At 39.8% G+C, this 22,822-nt stretch overlaps 1 protein-coding gene across 4 annotated transcripts in view; it reads left to right on the top strand.

The window, feature by feature from the left end:
• The first annotated feature begins 408 nt into the window (after positions 1-408).
• Positions 409-22,822, top strand: part of sbf1 (SET binding factor 1) — a 121,819-nt gene continuing 99,405 nt past the window's right edge. For all 4 annotated transcript variants that reach the window (XM_066667977.1, XM_066667980.1, XM_066667979.1 and 1 more), the window contains exon 1: positions 409-591. In XM_066667977.1, the coding sequence (XP_066524074.1) occupies positions 537-591 (55 nt within the window). In that variant the 5' untranslated portion in view covers positions 409-536. The remainder of the gene's footprint in view (positions 592-22,822) is intronic.

Genomic DNA, 22,822 nt, shown 5'->3' on the forward strand with positions numbered 1-22,822 from the left:
GATTTTTTTGAAATACCACAAGGTATACAACACAGCACAATTCTTACACCAGCTCTGTTCAGAACCAGACATTTCAGGACCTGCGCTACAGCTGTCAAAAATTTAGGTATGGTTTTGTTTAATAAAAAGCATAAAAGAGAACATAACGTGTAACTAGTTATTTATACTGACCTTTGGCATAGTTTGCTACAGTATTCAATCTATTTTACAGCAATAATATCTATATCTAGTGCACTTTTTCTAATAATAACTTAAAATTATAAATTAAAATCTAAATATTGACTATATTTACGAAATATTAAGAATTAACTCTCAAATGTATGTTTTTAAGTGCGAGTAGTATGGTTTAGCGCACGGCCCGTGGTAAATGCGCATGCGCGCGGCTCTCCGCTTCTGGGGCTCGGCGACAGTATGGCGGCAGGCTGCTGCCGTAAGGATGCTGCTGTTGCCGCTGAGGTTTGTACTGCCTCCGGTGTGTAAGCTGAGCGCGGTGAGCGGAGCCTAGAAGAGGCACCGCGGAGCCCTAAACAACAAGCATGGCCAGACTCGCAGATTACTTCGTGGTGGTGAGCTACGATCTCGACAAAAGAGGTGAGAGCTCCGTGCTCCTTAACACACCCTGCCCTGAGTTCGAGCTAAAACGAACGGGGCAGGTCCCAAATCTATTGCCTGGGTAGGGCACTGCCTAGGTCCTTGAATAACGGCTTCGGTACTTAATCTGTACAAAATGTGTCTAATATAATTCAGCCGATTCCTTCGTATTAATCATAGAATATAGTCTTTATGTGTGGAAGCGATTGTTTCTTGACAAGTGCTGTGCACTTTATAGGGAGTATAGTGTTATTTGAGATTTAGCCTAAGGCTAACTCGGTTCAGCCATGAAAACAGGAGGAGGCGTAGAGAGAGAGAGAGACAGCTAGGCGGGGAAGGCCGCCTCCCAACACGGCTGTATGTCTAACTTAGCCCGCGGATGTCAAAGGCCTCTGGAAATTAGGCTCAACGTGTAAATTGGTTCCCCAGAAAGTGCCATACGTTAGTCAAAAAATAACGGTTGCTATACTAAACATGGTACACTTGTTAGCTTACGTCTTCAAAAGAGAGGCATTTGGTAGACTGCCAACTTCCAGATTGGGCCGATGGCTGACGTGCTGACACCTAAAACTCACTTAAATTTGGACGGTGTCCTATGGGATTCTGGAATGAACGTTTGTATATGCATACATTATTTTCTTTTGACAAGCCTATACATTTGTATTTTGGAAACTTGTTTTAATAATTCTGGTAAAACACAAATGATGCATGATGATGTACACACGTGAGTGTGGAAAACAATATTAACCAATGATTTTACACCATATTTTCCTGCCACCCAGAGGGGGAAAAATAAATAAATAAATAAATATATAAATAAATAAATAAGTAAGTGGACCATGCTCATGTGCATCTTGACTTCAGAAAATGAGTGAAGCTAACTAAAGAATATATCTTTCCTTTCCACCTTAAAAGGTTCAGCAGTTACTGGCCATTACTAAATTATCATTCCAAATGAACTGAGGCAGGAATCACACATTAAATGCTGCACTGATAAAGGTGGAATGTAAAATTTTCGCACACGAAGCAGATGCAGTTAAAAGAAAAACTAAATGAAAATAGAGTGCAACTTATAAAATATCTCCTCTTTTGCATTGAAATATTAATTTATTGTTGACAAACGCATCAAGGCAATGGCAATTAACTGCAGATTCCACTGCACAGAGCTGTTTATTTGCTGGGTGTATTTTTCTCTTTGGCGAAACGTGAAATGCACTGGAGCATTTGAACAAACCATATTTTCTGGTTTATTTAATTTTCCTTATATACAAAATAATATTCCTCTGCACACTGTAATTCACAAAATAATAAATGTGAATTACAGTGTGCAGAGGCGCTTTCTGTAGAGGATGTATTATCTTGAAATCTGCATTACATCAGTTTAGTCAAGTAATGGGGTGCTCAAATTTTGCATATGACTACATGTGAATTTGTATCTGCTGAGCTGTACTAAAGATTAATCTGGTCAGAATGCCTTAACATAGGAATAACAAAGTAACACACGTGTCATGATATATTTTGATGATTAATGATATGAATTATATCGTATAAACGTTTATTAACTTTCAAAGTTCAAAGGGTTTTTCTTCACTCTTTGACTGACTTGTGGACAGTTGCAAACTACTGTTGACCTCTCAGGGCTCTGTTGTCTAGATGATGATCTTCATGATATAAGACAGCACTGTGTTTTAATATTTTTTATTTTTTTTCTTCTATATATTTAGTTTGATAGTTGAGGCCTTGGTTTACATCTTTCACCCCATCAGGCCGTCGTGACTCAAAGACAGCCATCTCCATTTTATGTGCTGTGTTGTTGAGAGAGCTGATTGTTTGGGACTGTTATGAGGCTCCCCGTTTGTGGCCTAGATTCAGACTTGAAATGTCCCGTTCAGCATGCATTATTCATAAACACTCATGAAGAAAGCAAGTCACTGGAATCTAGTAGCTAACATTGGAAGTTCTTATTTATAGAGAGGCTTTAGTCCATATATTATTCATGGAAAATGTTAACATGATAAGTCACCAAATGTTGGCAGTGACATGAGATGCATATTGACAACACTGTTCTGGAGACAGGACTTCAGTCTTTTTTTTTTGCTTATAAATTTCACTTCATATGGTTGTTTTCAGCCATAAGCATGTGGCAGGATGTTATATGACTTACGCCTTCCCTTCCTGTTTGTAGTCTGCTACCTTGTTTCCGTGCACACACACACACACCACCACCACCAGCAAACCTTCAAGCCTAAATCAACAGCAAAGTCATTGGGAGCCAAAAACCACACATTTCAATTCTCATTATCTTTCCATAGATATTTAATAAAGGACAATGTAACAGTGCTTGGCCAAAATGTGAGTCCAGTTTTATTTTAAGTTTTAAAGTTTCTTTTATATTATGTAATAATCAAGGTTTGCATTGTTTTGTTAACAAGAAAAAGTGCTTGAAACCGCTTTAGCCTATTACTCTGTACGAAACAGATTAAACTCTGTTATGTTGATGAGTTTCCTCCAATGAACTGCTTGTGTCAGGTCCTTCCACAACATTTCTATTGGACTAAGTTCAGGACATTGATTTTTGCCACTTCAAAATGTTTAACTATTTTTTGGATGAATAGCTTTTGTGCTTGTGGGTGTTGTCTTGCTTCTTGACCCACATTCTTTTGAGATTCAGCTTACTGACAGATGTCCAGATATTTTCATTTAGAATTTGCTGTTATAATTCAGAATTAAGTGTTCCGTCAATGATGACAAACCTTCCGGGTTCAGATGCAGCAAAACAGGCTCAAACCGTTATACTACCACTCACGTGTGCCATATCATGGGTAACTGCATGATGTCATTATGCAAACAAGTCAGAATATCACTGTATTGATTTTTAAATTTTTATAGTTTTAAAAGTTATGATATCACAAATTATAAGATTTGACACAGCTCTACTATGAACAGTATAAATCCACTGAAAAACTTCCAAGAACAAGAAACATGACATCACCATCAAACATAGACTTTGACAATATTAATATCTTGAATCTAACTTTTAAATCGTGTGCTGAACTGATGGTAGCACCCTGTAATGAATGTCAGCCAGTGACAAATGTTGTAAATAATGTGTAATTTTCAACACAATTATTGTATTGTAATGTGTTGAAAATTGTTATTGAAACATTTTATATTGCAATATATAGATATTGAATAATTGTCCAGCCCTAGTTCAACATTGAAAAATGCTTGAATAATGGGCATGGTACTTTGGGTTTGTCGCTGCAAATGACATATTTATTTAGAGGTGGGGCAGATGGGAGAATTAACTTTAGTGCCTCATGGCGCTGATCACATTAACATTTTCATTATTTAGAAAAAGTGTGTTCAGTTTTCAAGCAGGGCTAGTGTATGTTCAAGCACGGCTAGTATACTTAGTATAATTACAAAGCAATACTTTTCAGCTGTTAATTAAACAATATCCAAGGCTGTAGTTACTTTACCAAAAGCTACCTTTGTTTTCTTTATGACCTTACAGACTATTATGTATTGCATTTTGCATGATCCTTGATGGTTGACTACTCATGGGAAGGGTAATAATGGTCTTGAATCCCACAAGAGATGAGGCAGAAGCTCTTTTGGGACACTTGGTGTCTACAAAGGTTGTTATAATAGTTGACAGAACACCATGACTTTTGGTGGATGACTTTCATAATGCTATGTTCTTCTTGATGTGAGTAATGTGAGTAAGGAAACTTTATCATTCACCTGCTGAATATGAAGGTGATTTTGAGTATTTTTTTTTTTAACAATATTTTTGTGTAATGACATCTCTATCCACTTTCGAATCTACATTTCGTTTTAGGGTGAGGAGAAAGGAAACAAATACCTCTCCCTGAAAGTTGCAAGTACAGAATATACAAAAGAGCTGGAGTCCAGAACATAATTACACTTTATTTTTAGTGATGCACTATATATCGGCGGCCAATATATTGCTTGCTGATATGTGGATTTTTTTAGTTATTGTTATCGGTCAGATGTTGTCATTTTAGCCGATATTACAACCGAAAATTTTTTTGTACCTATAGTTAAGATACATTTAAAATTGTTTAAAATGCAAAATAATTTCACAAATTATTTTCAAACATCATTTTCATCAAACCTAATCTCAAAGATTTGGATTTATTCCATTTTGAGAGAGTATTAAGAGAATTTCGGTAAAAATGTCAATATGGTGTAACCACAAAAACATGAACCAAAAAATTACACTTGCTGAAAAAAAATGTGAAATTTCAAAATCAATTCTTAAATAATCTGGCTTGATCTTGCATAAGAACTTTTCTATAAAAAATAAAAGTAATGAAAGCCCATTGTTCTGAATGTTTTAATTAATATGGAGAATAATGTCTGTCACATCAACCACTTGAAATTTCAAGTGGTGTAACCACCATTTAAAGAGCCATTTTTTAAATATTATGTCATAAGATCATGTGGCAGGAAATTATCTCACAGAGAAGGACCCTTGAAGACCCCAACTGTTATGAGTCAAGGTTAATAACTCTTAATAATGTAACATAAGTGTTTTTAGGCCATGGTCAGGTTACATGTCAAATAGTATGTCCTCCTTAAAATAAATACACACATGCGCAATGCAGGTTAAACGACAAAAAAGATACACTCAAACACCACAATGCTGGAGCCCATCTTAACACATGAAAAATTGATAGTCATTCAGCGTCTGAATTTATTGATGATAAACGATTACAAACACTCGCTCACTGACTCAGAACTGCTTTATGCTGCTCTCTCGCGCTCCAAAACAGACCCAGTGCCTCACTAATTAGCGCCCCTCTAGAAACCATTCTTACAGAACCAGCAGTAGATCTTTGATAAAAATAGAAATAAACTAAAACTAATATAAAATTTAAAGACTGCCAGCCATACGAACCAGACTCCTGCTCTGTTTATACAGGGACTGGATGGCTCGTAGCAAAGAGCCCAGTACCCCATACTTCCTGAGCTCCTCCCACAGAATATCCCGAGTGACACGGTCAAATGCCTTCTCCAGATCCACAAAACACATGTAGACTGGTTGAGCGAACTCCCATGCCCCCTCCAGGATTCTAGCGAGGGTAAAGAGCTGGTCCTGTGTTCCACGACCGGGGCGGAATCTGCATTGTTCCTCCTGGATCTGAGGTTCAACTATCAGTCGGACTCTCTTCTCCAGTACCCCTGCATAGACCTTACCGGGGAGGCTGAGGAGTGTGATCCCTCTATAGTTGGAACACACCCTCCGATCCCCCTTTTTAAAAAGCGGAACCACCACCAGAGGCACTGCCCCCGATGTCCACGCGATGTTGCAAAGACGTGTCAGCCAGGACAGCCCCACAACATCCAGAGCCTTGAGGAACCCAGGGCGAACTTCATCCACCCCCGGAGCCCTACCGCCAAGGAGTTTCCCTACCACCTCGGCCACTTCAGCCCCAGTGATAGACGAGCCCCCCCAGTCGCGGTCAACAGTTCCCCACCCCCACCATATACAGTGTTGGTGGAAAACCGCTTTCCCCTCCTGAGTCACCCGATGGTTTGCCGGAAACTTCTTGGAGCCGACCGAAAGTCGTTTTCCATGTTCTCACCGAACTCCTCCCACACCCATCTGATCCAACTCACCACAAGGTGGTGATCAGTTGACAGCTCAGTGCATCTCTTCACCTGAGTGTCCAGAACATATGGCCGCAGGTCAAATGATACGACTATAAAATCGATCATTGAAACGCGGCCTAAGGTATCCTGATGCCAGGTGTATTTGTGGACACCCTTATGAAACGCGGCCTAGGGTATCCTGATGCCAGGTGTACTTGTGGACACCCTTATGCTCGAACATGGTGTTCGTAATGGACAAACTGTGACGAGCACAGAAGTCCAATAACTGAACACCACTCGGGTTCAGATCAGCGGGGCCGTTCCTCCCAATCACGCCCCTCCAGGTCTCACTGTCATTACCCATGTGAGAGTTGAAGTCCCCCAGCAGAACAATGGAGTCCACAGAATGAGTGTTCTCCAGCACCCCCTCTAGGGTCCCCAAGAAGGCATGGTACTCTGAACTGCTGTTCGGTGCATAAGCACAAACAACAGTCAGAGCCCTTTCCCCAACCCGAAGGCGCAGGAAAATTACCCTCTCATCCACTGGGGTAAACCCCAACGTACAGGCGCTAAGCCGGGGGGCTATGAGTAAGCCCATTCTTGCCTTACGCCTCTCACTCTGGGCAACTCCAGAGTGAAAGAGCATCCAGCCCCTCTCAAGGAGATTGGTTCCAGAGCCCTACTGTGTGTCGAGGTGAGCCCAACTATATCTAGCCGGTACCTCTCAACCTCGCGCACCAGCTCAGGCTCTTTTCCCACCAGACAGGTTACGTTCCATGTTCCAAAAGCCAGTTTAAGTAACCGAGGATCAGAATGTCAGGGCCCCTGACCCCGGCTGCCACCCGATCCACAATGCACCAGACCCGGATTACTACCTCTCCCACAGGTGGTGGGCCCATGTAACTCCTTCGGGCTAAGCCCGGCCGGACCCCATGGGTGAAAGTCCGGCCACCAGGCGCTCGCCAAGGAGTCCCTCCCCCAGGCCTGGCTCCAGGGATGAGGCCCCGGTAACCCTACTCCGGGCAAGGGAGGCTGTGTCCGTGTTCTTAACTTCATCCTTGTCTTTATGGATGACTCTTTGCTTGGCCCATCACCTAGGACCAATTTGCCTTGGGAGACCCTACCAGGGGCTATTGCCCCTGACAACATAGCCCCTAGGCTCACACAGGCACGCAAACCCCTCCACCACGTTAAAGTGGTGGTCCGAGGAGGAGCTTAAAATATTTTATTTTGTTTAAATATATTAGAGCTACCTGAGAAAATGTTTGCTTATTAAAACAATGTTGAAAAGAAATATTACAGACTTTCTGAGGGTCAGGGGCAGGTTTCTGATAACACATTAATACCCTCTTAAAACCATGAAAGATGGCAGTATACATTTGATAGGAATGTGCAATCAGTGTGGAGTTTGCAAAAGTGACTGTTGTGAGACTGCAGAACATTATTTGTCCTTCACCAAAATGCATAGAAGAAAAGTCAGCCTGACTGAGGGACTTACCATGTCATGAAAGCATTCTTAGGGCATTATCACCTCAAGATCAACTCAAGAGTTTAAAGAAGCAGAAAGAGTAAAAAACTCGATTAAGACATTTTTAAACATATTGCACTTAAGCCATTAGAAGGCTTAGAACAGTGCTTGTAATGGTGGGAAAGCTAGAACGTTTTAGGTTTCGGACCTTCATTCATTCATTGTATGTTACTGCTTATCCAGACTGATCTATATCCAATTAAAATGTGAGAGAAAATAATTTTGTGTGAGGAACAACCGCTTTAGGCAAAGAATAGTGCTCTCGCAAACAAGAAAACATTTCCAACACGAAAATACGCTTTGATTGAAAAAAAAAAACAAACTTTTGCTGATATATATCAGCCTGATAACATGCAGCTAAACAGGAGTAGAAATGAAGGTTTATTAAGCTCTATTACCCAAAGCTTATCATCGTTATTGAGCAAAAATTAATCATGAAACAAAACGATATTGTTTTATAGCCCAGCACTAGGTGAAACTCTGATTGGTCTCTTCATGGTTACGTCCAGTATGAGATATTGTGGGCCTTTTTATTGATGAACCACATATGCACTGGAAGCTGGATGCCCCTTGAGGTTCTCCTGCTTACTTGGTCCACCATGTCCCCATAGAGGAGCTACAGCTGAAAACTATGGTTTGCAGATTGATGAAAGCAGTTTTTTTTACATGCGTTTTCTCTAGTAATTATTCCAGACAGAGTTTTCTTTTATTTTAAAATTACAGCTGTTTTATTACTTTTTTTAGTGAAGTCATGAAAAGTGGTCAGTTTCATTTCACGAGAATATATGCTCACTTTTAGTATCATTTTGTAAATAGTAACAAGGGATGATAATTTTTTGGTGAACAATTAAAACGTGTGGCTGCAGATCTTTTAGTTATTAGTGTGTTGCATTGCAGTAAACTTGTTCTTTTTAGGTTTGTTTGTAGTGTGTTGCAGTTGAACAGAAAGCTGTTGTTCTTAAGTTTAATTAATGTGTGTTTTGTTGGAGACATTGCAGCTTGGATGTGTGCATGTTAATGATATGTGGAATTGTATGCAGATTTTGGGTAAGTGTAATTTATCTCCTAAAGTATGCATGTGCATTTTTCTAATTTACTAATTTTTTTGGGTACCAAACACTCCCATAAAAATGCAATGAAATGTGAAACTTTTGACTAAATATCAAACTGCTGTAATCGGGTTAATTTTCGAACAAAATTTATATGATCTCACCTGGGTAGACTGGGACCCGTCTTGTCAAATTTAACACTCATAGCTTTTATTATTTATTCTATTTTTACTCCATTCATTAGAATGAAAAGAGTTAGGGTGCATCATATCATAATCCACCCAAGCTCAGAGAATTTTTTTATCAAAATATTTTATGCTTTGACCTAGAGACGAAGAGAGGGAATTCCTCTACCATATAAATTTTTGAATAACTTCAAATCATTAGGAGGTATTCCCAATAAGTTTGATGTGTCACATGACACCTGTAGAAAGTCTCCTCAGAAATATATATATTTTGGGTAATAGTTTTTTTGGGGGTGATATTTCTCTTGCACAAACACAAGTCAGTGACTGCACCTGCTCGAATCTGCGGCTGTGAGTCTCAGATGCAGTCTTCACTCATACGTGACTATTTCAGTATGCTCTCACATTTGCACCAGACATATCAGATGGAACGTGGTGCAAAAGCTTTTTTTTTTTTTCATAGTACTAGACAAATATACTTTTATCATGGGGAAAGAATAAGTAAACTGTTAGCATTACAATTAAAAGACAGTGAATCTAAAGCAACAATCAACACAATAAGAACGAAAGAGGGTACCATAACAACTAATCCAGATACTATTAATCAAACTTTCAAAGACTTTTTTGGAGAATTACACATCTGATATATTACTGAATCAGGGGAGGTGCTGTTCTTTTCTGCATTTGTTAGATTCACCTGTACTCTCTCAGCAAGAAAGAGATATGCTCAATCAACCTTTTAGTATGGAAGAGCTCAAAAATGCACTTCAGTCCCTACAAAGAGGTAAAGCTCCTGGAACAGATGGTATTCCTCTGGAACTATATTCAGCTTTATGGGAGGAAGTTGGTGCTTAATTCGTTTGATTATTCAATTGAAAAAAAAACATTTTCAATGATATCAAAGCATATTATTGATTTCTTTGCTCCTGAAGAAAGGTAAAGATCCGCTAGAATGCAGCAGTTATAGGTCTATTTCTTTGATTTGCAGTGATGTGAAATTATATGCAAACGTATTAGCTTTACGTTTGGAATCTGTAATAAAAAAGATAAATAATTATGATCAGACTGGATTTATAAGGGGGCGACCCATTGCCGATAATATACGAAGATTACTACATATTATAGAAGCTGCAGACTCGGTTCCATATTCCTGTGCAGTTTTTTCTTTAGATGCTTGTCAAGCTTTTGATAGAGTTGAATGGGATTATTTATGGTTAGTTTTACACAGGTTTGATTTTGGTTCTACATTTATTTCGATGATTAAAGTTTCGTATAGTTCCCCAATGGCCTCCGTGCTTACGAGTAATCAAAAATCTACACCATTTTCCTTGGGACACGGTACAAGACAAGGGTGCCCTCTTTCTCCCTCCCTTTTCTGCATTCATTTAGAGCCACTTGCACAGGCCATCAGACAAAGCACTCTTATTGAACCTATAACAATATATAACATTGTACATCACATTTCTTTATATGCAGATGATATAATGCTTTTTTTGTCTAACAAATTTAAAAAAAAAACTCTAATCATCTTTTGCAATTGTTTGATCTGTTTCGGTCATTTTCAGGATATGAAATTAATTGGTCCTAATCAGCTCTCATGCCGTTAAATGATATAGCAAGGTCAGAACAGTTGCTCCCATCAATTCCCATTAGTGCCTCGTTCACCTATTTGGGAATTAAAATCTATTCCTTTTTATCAAAGATAACAAAAGAAAATGTTGGTACCTTAAGGCAAAACTTCACATAAACCTAGATCACTGGCACTCCTTAAAGGCCTCGCTTGCGGGTAGAATCTCAGTGATAAAGATGAATATTCTTCCTAGAATCAATTTCATTTTTTTCATGCTTCCCCTTATTCCCCCACCTAAATTTATAAATGAACTTAACTCCAAGATTACAAATTTCATCTGGGATGGGGGGAGTGCTAGAATCAGACAGACTACTCTGAAGCGACGGAAAGAAGCAGGCGGACTTTCCTTGCCTAACTTAAACTTTTTTTGTATCCTTTCAGCTTAGGGCCATGGCTTATTGGTTAGAGAAAGATTCTGGAGTTTCTTGGCGATCTATTGAGGAAGCTATGATAAAACCTTATAGGCTTCAAGACTTACCATATACTGGGTTTGGACAAAAGCAAACAAGACTTAGTTAGGAAATATTGTGTCAACCACACTGAAAGCCTGGCGAATAGTGGAAAAGATTACAGGTGCCCCGGTTAAGTTTAACTTCTTTACACCATTATGGCATAACTGCAGCTTTGTATCTGGTGGACGGCCCTTTATATATCCCCCCTGGAAGGAAAAGGGTATTTTTCCTTTGGTGACTTGTTTGATGACTCTGGCTTATGTACATTCTCCAAAATAAAAGAAAAATTCTCTATCTCTGATACATCTTACTTTCTGTATCTCAGGCTCAGATCTGCCATGAAGGCATATGGAGTTCCCTGGGAGAGTCCAATCTCCTTACATCCAATGTCTGAATGGTTTAAATGTCAGACTTGTAAACAAGGGCTAGTAACAAGAATTTACAATTCTATATTAGATAGATCTTGTTCTCCCTTGGATATAACCCTTAAATGGGAAAGGGAATTGTAGCATTTAGCATTTCAGCCTATGTGGGATGGGATATGGCTTAATTTGACTGCTACCTCGAAGAATCTAGCTCATCAATTAATCACCTATAAATGTATACACAGGGCTTATTTCACTCCATACTTAAGATACAAAATGGGTAAGGTTCCTACACCTTATTGTACTGTTTGTAACAGTAAATTTACTGGTACATTTCTGCACATGTTTTGGGACTGCAGTGTGATTTCTAAGTTGTGGGATTACATTCTATCTACAATTTCTGATATGCTTGTGATTCATATAGAAAAACATCCATGTCTCTGTTTGTTGTGTGATGATAGTTCTTTTATCTTTACATTAGCTCAAAAGAGGCTAATTTTGCTGGCTTAACAGCAGCTAAAAAGACTATTATTTAATTGGTTTAATCCCAAAACCCAACTCTCAAAACAATGACTACTATTTTATTATGACATAGTCTCTCTTGAACTGACTACTGCAATGATTAATAAAGCCAAAACAGCCAACACTTGTGGGGTGGGATACTATCAGATTAGCCCTTAAGGACTTGCTTCCAACTCATTAGCCTATACCCTCCTTGTACACTTCTTTTCCTACTTCGTGTTACAGTGAGTGGGATTTTTTATTTTATATCTTCTTTCAAAAAAATGTTTTTTCTTTCTTTCTCTTCTACATGGGTAAAAAGCAAATAAATTGATCAAAAAAATATATAAATAAATAAAATAATTGGTCTGGAGGTAAATCTGTGTGTCATCAGCGTAACAGTGAAAATCAAGATTGAAATGACAGATAACATGGCTGAGGGGAAGTATATAGACAATTAATAGTAATGGGCCAAGGACAGAGCCTTGTGGGACCCCTTGTGAGATGGATGAAATGGTTGATCTATGTCCAGAAAGTGTGACAAATTGTTTTCGATCTGTTAGGTAAGATATAAACCAGTCAAGGGCAGAACCAGCGACACCCAGCTCACGCAGTCTTGAAAGGAGGATGGCATGATTTACTGTGTCAAAGGCAGAACTTAAATCAAGGAGGACCAGAATACTTGGAGCTCCCGTATCTGCAGCCACCAGCAGATCATTGATAACTTTGACCAAGGGAGTTTCAGTACTATGGTGAGGGCGAAAACCAGACTGAAATGAGTCGAGTAGGTTATTGGATTCTAGGTTTGTTGTGAGCTGGGTGGCTACGACACGCTCAAGGATTTTAGAAAAAAATGGAAGATTTGAAATCGGAGGGAAATTTTTTAGATTTGCTGGGTCAAGACCAGGTTTTTTAAGGATAGGTGTAACTGCAGCTAATTTGTAAACTGAGGGGACATGGCCAGAAAACAGTGACTGGTTGATAATAGAGGTTAGATGAGGGACCAAAGCAGTCATGCAGGCTTTCTTTAGTGAGGTAGGGAGGGGATCAAGAGAGCAGGTGGTACTTTTAGAATGGGTAATGATATCACTGATGAGAGGAGTAGTAACAGGGCCTAATTCATGAAATGCAATCAGAACAAATTGGTGCATAAATTCGTAAATTTCTTGCATATATATCTAGATTCATCAATAATTTGCTTAATTATTTTGTTACCTTGTAGTCAGACGGTTACTTAAAGTGGATTGCAATATAAGTGTTTAAAGTCTGTAACCTGTGTTAATAGCTGATGTTGGGCTGCTGCTGGATTTAAAAGACAGCTCAGTACAGAAAATTTATCGTGTATGGAGACGATAGAGGTTTATTAGCTGAGTGATGTCTCGCAAATCAGCTGACTATTGAGATCTATTATTTTGAATTTGTGCACCATTTTAGAACCCCATACTGTTCCCAAACGTGTGCAGGAACTGTCAGCCCTTGGCTCCTTGGACACTGGAACTTAAAACATGAATTGTTAAGCCCTCAATGATCCAAGCATCATTCCAGGAATTTTAAGTCCTGTTACACTTGAAACACTGTAACTGGAGCAAGGGTGTGCACGCCAAAATGATACAATCGCAGTACTCTTGTGCATTTACTCTGCGCCCTGTCTCTGTGTGTGTGTGTGCACCGCCGATGTTGTGTAACTAGATTCATACAAAAGGAACACATTTAAAGGAAATCTTGCAAATCAGGAATAAATACACAGGCATTTGTCCCAATGAGAGGCCAGAGAGAGTCCTATGGCTCAAAACTCAGAGAAGAAGCTTGTATCAAGAATAAACGCGCTTTTGTGCTGCTTTAGCAGACTCCTGCAGGACAAACTACAGTGAATGTAGAGTACTGTGCAAATATCTTAGACCCCTAAAATTATCATTATTTAAAATATTGTATCTTCTATATAAGCATGGCGCTTGTATACAATTATATTTAAATACAAAATAGGATATTCTATTGTAAAAGTGTTGCGTGCGAGCGTGAAGAGAAAAGTATGTTTCCAGATGTTCTGGATGCAATTAAAACTGCACAGCCACATTTAGAGAATGCAGCAGTACATTAACACACACATTAATACTGACTGTAATGTTATTTGTTTATATATTTATTTGAACACATCTTTTAGATAATAGCTTTTTTAATCTCTTATTCTCAGGTGCCTAGAAGCCTTTGCACAGTGCTATGTAACCCAGCTTTTGATGGCATAATCCGTGTAATGCCTCACTATACTTTCCAATAAGTGAGCAAATACATAATGGACTTCGCTAAAATTGATTTCTGCTCAGAATATTTTTATTTATTTATTTATTTTTAATAGAGATTTTTAAGGCTTTTTGCTGCGGTTCCTCAGAGTGCTTCCTTTTTAAAGCGGCCATTTGAAATTTATGGGTGGGGATTATGGTCATAGCAAGTAATAGCAAAGAATCTTGCGCGGCCACCCAAGTTGCAAACAATTACCGTATCAATTACAGAGTCAATTTACAAACAATTACTGAATTACCACAATACCAAGTTTGCAGACAGCAGCAAATTTGCCACAAGAGATTTCATTAGACATTGAATGGGCCTACCCTCCTCCAAAAGTGCAGTTTCTGCAGTGCTGAGCCAAGATTAACATTGACAGAGGTTCTATTATCCTATTACAACTCAGTGACACGTTTTGAAGCTACAATTTTAAGGTAAATAATATTACATAGATTTCCTTTAGGTGCTTTTTTTTTTCTTTGTTGCAAAGTAAGCCTATTTGTTGAGCTATTTCTGCAGATCTGAGTCAACTGTTTCGTAAATACATTTTTAGTTTTTCTGGCTTTTTGCTTGATACTTGGTTTTGATACTCAGATTTTCCTTTTGGATTTGTTTATCTCACTGTACTGATTTTCAGGTTTTGGAATATTTCCAGTTTTGACCTCGTTTCAATTGTGTTAATTTACACTGTAAATTGTTAAGCACGAGAGCTGTGCGGAGCTGGGAGATTTTGTTCAGATGTTACTGTTTTATTCACACATACTCCAAAACGAGAACGACTTTCATAATGTAGTGGAGTAATAAAGTAAGATATTTGATTTTGAAATGTAGTTAAGTAAAAAATTAAAGTGGCCCAAAATACACGAAAAATCTACTTGAGTACAGTAACAAATTACATTTACTAAGCCTGTCTCTAATGTGAGTACAAACGCCTTAATTTGCAAATACTGTGAGACAGCAAGACATCCAGGCTGCTGCCTTCTGTTTTAGTCACAGCTATTGTCTTGTAAACACCATATTGAGGACTTGATCATTACTCATAAACACACAACACACATTTACATTACATTGTTTCTGTTTAAAACCATTATTTCTAATCAAGACCTTAAAATACTTGGAATAATGAGGAACCTTGACATATTTGTCCATGTCAGATAAACAGATCCCAAATAAGTCCCAAATAGCACCATACTGCTTCCTATATATTGCAATTTGAAATTTATAAAAGCAAGGATGTACACCTAGTTCATTATGTGAGAGCAGAAACTGTTATTTTATGGCCTAAACTGTGCACTACATAGGGTGTAAGAAGATATTTGAGGTTTATCCTTGGAAACATCACTAATCTCACATTTTTAGACAACAAAATACTTTATTCAGTTTCAAAGGGAAAGTCTATGATTGTGGCAGCATGATGGCACAGCAGGTAGTGTCACTGTCACAGCTCTATGGTCCTGGGGTTATAGGTTCGAGCCCTGCTCTGGTGACTGTGAGGAGTTTGGTGTGTTCTCCCCATGTCCACATGAATTTCCTCCCAGTGTGCCGGTTTTTTCCACTGTTCAAAAACACATGTTAGTAGGTGGATTGACAACACACAAAGTGCCTATAGATGTGTGTGAGAGAGTGTGGGTCACCCTGTGAAAGACTGCCGCCCATTCTGGGATGTGTTCCCACCTTGTTACCAGTGATTCTGGGTAGGTCCTGGACCTAAAGCGACCCTGAATTGGATAAGCAGTTAAACATCTAATGGGATAAAATATTCTGAATTTGATAAAAATTCAGTCAATCCATTGTCCACCCCTCACCCGGGTCTGGATCGCGGGGGCAACAGTCAGAGTAAAGAAACCCAGACCTACCTCCTCCCTAGCCACTTCTTCCAGCCCTTCTGGGGGGATACCAAAGCGTTCCCATGCCACAAGAGGCCTGCCCCAGATGTCCCCCAATGGATGTTGCAAAGATGTGTCAGCCAGGACATCCCTACAACATCCAGAGCCTTGAGGAACTCAGGGTGGCCCTCATCCACCCCGGGGCACTACCACCAAGGAATTTTCTGATTATCTCAGCCCAGGTGGTAGACAAGCCCTCCACAGGGTCCCCAAACTCTGCTTCCTCTGTAGAAGACATGCTGGTGGGATTGAGAAGATCCTCTAAATATATCTTCCACCGCCTAATGAAACCCCCAGTCGAGGTCAACAACTCCCCACCCCCACTGTAAACAGTGTTAGTGGAAAACTGCTTTCCCCTCCTGAGTCGCATGACGGATTGCCCGAATCTTCTTGGAGCCGACCGAAAGTATTTTTCCATGTTCTCACAGAACTCCTCCCACACCCATCTGATCCAACTCACCACAAGGTGGTGATCAGTTGACAGCCTGTTGAGGAGTTGAACTCCTCCCACACCTGATTTAAAAAAAAAAATAATAATAATAATCTTTTGCCTAGGGACAGCCAAAGCTGCACTCCGCTTGGCTCTTCTGTACCCATGAGCTGCGTCAAGAGTACCAGCCAGGCTGGATAAGACACTTTCTTCAGCTTGACAGCCTCCCTCACCCAGGGTATCCATCACCGAGTGCAGAGATTGCCACCACAACAGGCACCGACAACCATGCAGCCACAGCTCCAGTCAGCTACCTCAACAACGAAGGTTCAGACTCAATGTCACCAGCCTCCCCTGGGATCAATCAAATTTTATTTATATAGCGCTTTTCACAACAAAAAGTTGTCACAAAGCTTTAAAGAGATCCGGGTCCAAGCCTCCTATGAGCACGCCAGGGGCAACTGTGGCAAGGAAAAACTCCCTCAGCACACGAGGAAGAAACCTTGGAGGGAACCCATCCTCCTCGGGTTGACACCGGAGACACAACAGAGAACAGAAAAGAAGTAAAAGTGAAATGATGACAGATGAAGGATTTATAGTAATGTGAATGTAGTATATTAGTGATGTATGAGTCTGAGGAAGGAGAAGGTGATCAGTGATTCTGTGTGAGTTAAACGTAGGTGCAGAGTTAATCTGAGATAAAACAGCATGGCCAAGCATGATAGTGTAGATGAGACAAGGCCAGATCAGGGCTGGATCAGAGCAACACCTCCCCTGGGATGCAGTCAAACCTCGGCTGGATGTGGGAGTTGAAGATCTTTCTGACTGGTTCATCTACCAAATGTTCCCAGCAAACCCTCAGCACATGTTTGGGCCTGCCAGGTCTTTCTGGCATTCTCCCCTGCCATCTGATCAAACTCACCACTAAGTGGTGATCAGTTGACAGCTCAGTACCTCTCTTCACCTGAGTGTCCAGAACATATGGCTGCAGGTCTGGCGATAAGACTATGAGGTCGATCATCAAAATGTGGCCTAGGGTATTTATGAACATGCTTATGCTCAAACATGGTGTTCATTATGGATAAATTGTGACAAGCACAGGAATCCAATTACTGAACCCCACTCGATTTCAGATCAGGGAGTTGTTCATCCCATTCACGCCACTCCAGGTCTTACTGTCATTGCCCACGTGAGCACTGATATCCACCAGCAGGACAATGGAGTCCCCAGAATGAGTACTTTCCAGCAGCCCCTCTAGGGTCCCCAAGAAGTCAAACAGTCAGAGCCCTTTCCCCAACCCGAAGGCGCAGGGAAATTACCCTCTCGTCCACTTGGGTAAACCATAACACATAGGTGCTTTGGCTGGAGGTCTATGAGTAAGCCACTTCTGCCGTATGCCTCTCACCCTGGGCAACTCCAGAGTGAAAGAGCATCCAGCCCCTCTTGAGGAGATTGGTTCCAGAGCCCATACTGTGTGTCGAGGTGAGCCCGACTATATCTAGCTGGTACCTCTCAACCTTGCGCACCAGCTCAGGCTTCTTTCCCACCAGAGAGGTTACATTCCATGTTCCAGGATCAGAACGCCAGGGTCCCTGCCGTCAGCTGCCACCCGATCCACATTGCACCGGACCTAGCCTACCTCTCCCACAGGTGGTGGGCCTATGTTGTTTCACTGAGAAGCCCCTTCCCTAGGCCTAACTCCAGGGTCGGTCCCCGGTAACCCTACTTCACGCGAAGGGAACTCTGGTCTTTTTTGTTCTTTTTATCTGGGTCTAATGGATCACACCGTCTGGCCCATCACCTACGACAAATTTGCCTTGGGAGATCCTACCAAGAGCTATTGCCCCTGACAACATAGCTCCTAGGCTCATGTAGGCACGCAAAACCTTCACCACCAAACCTTCATCCAGGGAGGAGATGTACACATTTTATACATTTATTTATTTTTTTATGATAATCGTGAATGGCGCCTTTAATTCAAAACTTAGAAAGAATCTATTACGCTCCAGGGTCAGTGTGATCAGATATTTGCTTTGTAACAGGGTGAATGGAATTAGTTCAATGAGTACATGGCTCAATGTCAAAGTACATGCAAGGCTTGAGAATAATTAAACCCAGCGTAATTTGTGTTGATTTAGGCATACAGTGTGTAAAATGCTAATTATAGTTGTATTGGCTTTTGTTACTTATCAGGTACATTAGCTTTTAGGCTCAAATACAGAACTGAAGAATTAATTTTAGAAATCTTATTGGGTGGACACTGTAAGTAGGGGGTTTTATGGCATCATTATGGATGATGGTTTGTGTTGCCATGGTTCCCCAATCACTGGCTATACTGCAGTGCTCTGTAACAAGCCTGTGCAAGGGAGGCTGTCTGAAAAAACTTGTTCTTGCCAGGCATACAGGGACTGGTTAAGGCTTTCTCTGCCTGCTGGCTGTCTGCTAAATGAAGGTTCTTATTCATGTGGCAGCCTTAGGCCTGCAGGGCACTGAAGGCTGCCCTTGTTCTAAGAACCAACTACATTCAGCATACACACACAAACTCTCACAAAATGCAACTAGTCACATTAATTATAGGACCAGCCAGTCTACGCTAAAGGACTGCAAAAGGATACTTGGTAAGGCCACCTGCTCAGTGTCTACTTCAGTAGTAGGTATCAACTCCAAAATTTGAATACTGAAAGTAGACCACTGGAAAGAATTTTCAAGTTTGAAATGTCTTGGAGCTCTTCAGCTTGTAGTCACTAAAATCAGTTTTTGACCACCTCAGATACATTTCAATACTCCTAAATTGTTTCTATTACAAATTTGAAGGGTTTTCAAAGTATCGTGATATTGCATGGTGAGTTGCCCTGTGATTCCGACCTCCTATTGTACACTGTTTACTATGACTGAGTTTTAGGGCCTGGGCCAAAAAATTAAATTCCGAGAATAAGTTCAGAATATTTAGAGAAACACTCTTTTGGGTTATTATTTATTATCATATATAAACAGACAGTCCGTCTGTGCGGTTTCGAGTGAGTTGTAAAAGAAGCAGTCCGTGAAGTTAACAGAATTATTTATTAAATGCATCCACACGACATGATAACTAACTCTCAGTGCAGCTCCTGACTGCGATGCATACGGCTTTAGTTTATTGTATGAGTCCATGAGCTGTAATGTGATGGAGTCTCATGGGCACGCTGGAGTTCCACTCCCCCTGGATGGATAATTTTTGTGATCATGAATTGTATCCTGTGAAACTATGTGCCCTCTTCTGAATAAATGGGTTCTTGCACTGATTCAGGGTTTAAATGCTAATCACAAGCTAATCCTAATGTGACAGAAAACTGTGTATTTATTCTTGAAATCGGTACCATAGTATGACTTCAGCAAAACAATGCATTCCTCAATTACACTGTGGCTGTGTCTGCCCCTTTATACGTGCAGTGAATTATTCCAACATTATTCTCAGAAATTTGACTTTTTTTTCTCTGAATCTTACTTTGTTTTTTTTTTCAGTGGCCCTAAAAAAAGTTTACAGATGAGGACCTGTGTCCAGTCAAATTCTTCATAGCCCCTGTATTTAACTTTCTGATCTGATTAGTTTTACATTAGATTGATGGAAAAGCAGCTTGCTGATTACGTCGTGAGCAGAGGAGGGTTGATGATATTGTAACACTAGTGGAGAAATTTTAATGCACCGTTAATTCACGTCATTTTATATAATATGCAAATTTTTTCAAAAGCATTGTTTATTTTTCAATTTGACTTTGAAAAATATATGTTTGTTTCTAATTACATTTTTCTCACTTTTAAGGGTAGAAACTAATTTAAAATGTCAGCGACGCTCAATACATACACACACAGAGCAGGTTAAACGACAGAAAAGTACTCTCAACCACCATAGTGCAGAAGCCCTTCTTATATAAAACAAATGAAAATAGTCATTTAGCCTCTGAATTTATTACTGAAACATGACGAAAAATAACACACACTGCTCACTCTCCTCCGCTGTAATCCACTTTGTCGCTCTCTTCTTCGCTCTCCAAAACAAACCTGGCGCTGTACTAATTAGTGCCACTCTAGTAACCATTCATGTGGAACCAGCAGTAAATCTTTGATAATAATATAAATTAACTACAACTTCTTCTTTCGGCTGCCCCTCCTGATTAACCGTGATCCGCACCATCAATCTGGCAATTTTTGCATCGGATGCCTTTCCTGATGCAACCCTCCCTTTTTATCTGAGCTTTGGAACCGGCACTACAACGTAATGCATTCCAGTGACTAGGTACACACACACTCGCACCTATGCGCAATCTTCTGAGTAGTCCACATATCAATGTGTGTTATAGGACCAATGTGTGTTATTGCATACATAAGGCAAATTTGGCAATTCATTTAATTGCACTACAACAGAAACTCTTGGACTTTTTGTCTGTACTTTCATGCACTTAGTGGTGTCCTGAATTCAGAATCAGTTCCACCTGAAATAATCTGAAACAGCAAAAACAATTCAGTATTACCCAGCTATGGAGTAGGAATAGAGCAATATTCTCATGCTCTTCAGTGTTTGGAGGTCTCTTAGTTGTCTAAAAACCTCCAGGTGACGTTTCTCTGACATGAGCAGACTTTGTCACAGCATATTGGACGAAGACCCATTGCTTTCTTTTATATATTTTTTTTTTTAAATAAAAATCCGTTTTCAGACACTGGTGCTTTGTAAACCCATTAGACCAGAGCACACAAACGACCAGGAGAATTTTATAATTTTTTTTTTTTTTTTTTTTTGATTAAAGTCATGAACGTCAGTTGTAAGTAATTTTATATTCAGCAATAGGTTAGCCATCTCCCTGTTAACATTTTTCCCCATAGGGAACAGGGAGTCATTTGACATGGAGCAGAAGGTATCTTCTTTCAAGAAACAGTAAATTGTTCAGGCAAGGGCAGAAGTGAAAGGAGAACAGAGAGCTGCTGATATTAAATAGGAGTGCTTCTGCAAACACCTCATATGTTTGTTTTTGAAACAGCAAACTCCACAAGTAATATGTGTTAAAATCTCTGGTTTCAGCTTATATTGAATTCAGTCCATATTAACAAATACTGCTTATTCTCTGACTATTCTTTTGGTGGTGTGAAATCTGTGCTGTCAGCACAGGAGTTGCATGATGTGCAGGTGTAATGAAGCCCTCATAACCCAACATAAATATTATAGTGCTTGAAAAGCAGTATGTGAAGGGCAGCTGCTGTATACATATGATGTACAAAACGAAATATACATAAAAACTGAGACAAATGTTCTTAACTAGGCAGTATGTTCATTTTTTATTACTTCATATCAAATCAAATTTATTTATATAGCGCCTTTTTACAACTGACGTCAGAAAGCAGCTTCACATACGTCTTCTTTGATCAATAACTCAGGAGCCACTTAATGTAAAAACATAAATTTTGTAGCATAGGCCTTATAAACGGCGCAGCAATTTATCTATTTTTTAAACAATTCTTTAAGATATCAAAGAAAAAATAGATATACTTGTCATGAAAGAAATCCAAGTGCTTGCAAAACAAAAAATTGAAAAAAGAATCAGAATCAGAATCTCTTTATTTCGCCAGGTATGTTAAACATACTAGGAATTTGTCTTGGTGACAGCAACACGTATGACATGTAACACGTACACAGACTGTTAACAAACATAACTCTAAAAGAGGTACAATAAACAATAAATAGACTAAAGAATACAGTTAAGTACTAGAAAAAAAGAGCGTTAAGACATAAATTAGACAACATAAAATATAAAATCTATACTGTACAGATGAGTATGAATATAAATGTTTCCAAATATTCCTAAAGTAGGTTATATCATATATTGTTGTAGAAGTTACAGAAATAGAACTTCTGTACAGCTGTGCAAAATAGCATAGTGTAAGTGAGTAAAGTGTCCTGTTCAGTGCAGTTAAGTCCAGTCGGTTTAGTTCAGTGGTTTGGAGACTCAGAGGTGTTCACTGTGGTTGAGGAGAGCTACAGCTCTGGGAAAGAAGCTGTTAGCATGTCGTGTTGTGCTGGTTTTGAAGGTCCTTAGTCTTCTACCAGAAGGGAGAGTCTGGAAGAGGTGATGTCCAGGGTGTGAGCGGTCAAGCGTAATTTTGCGAGCGCGTTTCCTCACCCTGCTGGTGTGGATCTCCTGAAGCGTTGGCAGGTTACATCCAATGATCTTCTCTGCTGATCTGATCATGCGCTGGAGCCTGGCTCTTTCTTGTGAGGTAGAGGAACCAAACCAGTTACTTATGGATGAGGTGATGATGGACTCGATGATCGCT

This window comes from Hoplias malabaricus, chromosome 4 (genome assembly GCF_029633855.1).
Source record: "Hoplias malabaricus isolate fHopMal1 chromosome 4, fHopMal1.hap1, whole genome shotgun sequence".
Taxonomy (NCBI): domain Eukaryota; kingdom Metazoa; phylum Chordata; class Actinopteri; order Characiformes; family Erythrinidae; genus Hoplias; species Hoplias malabaricus.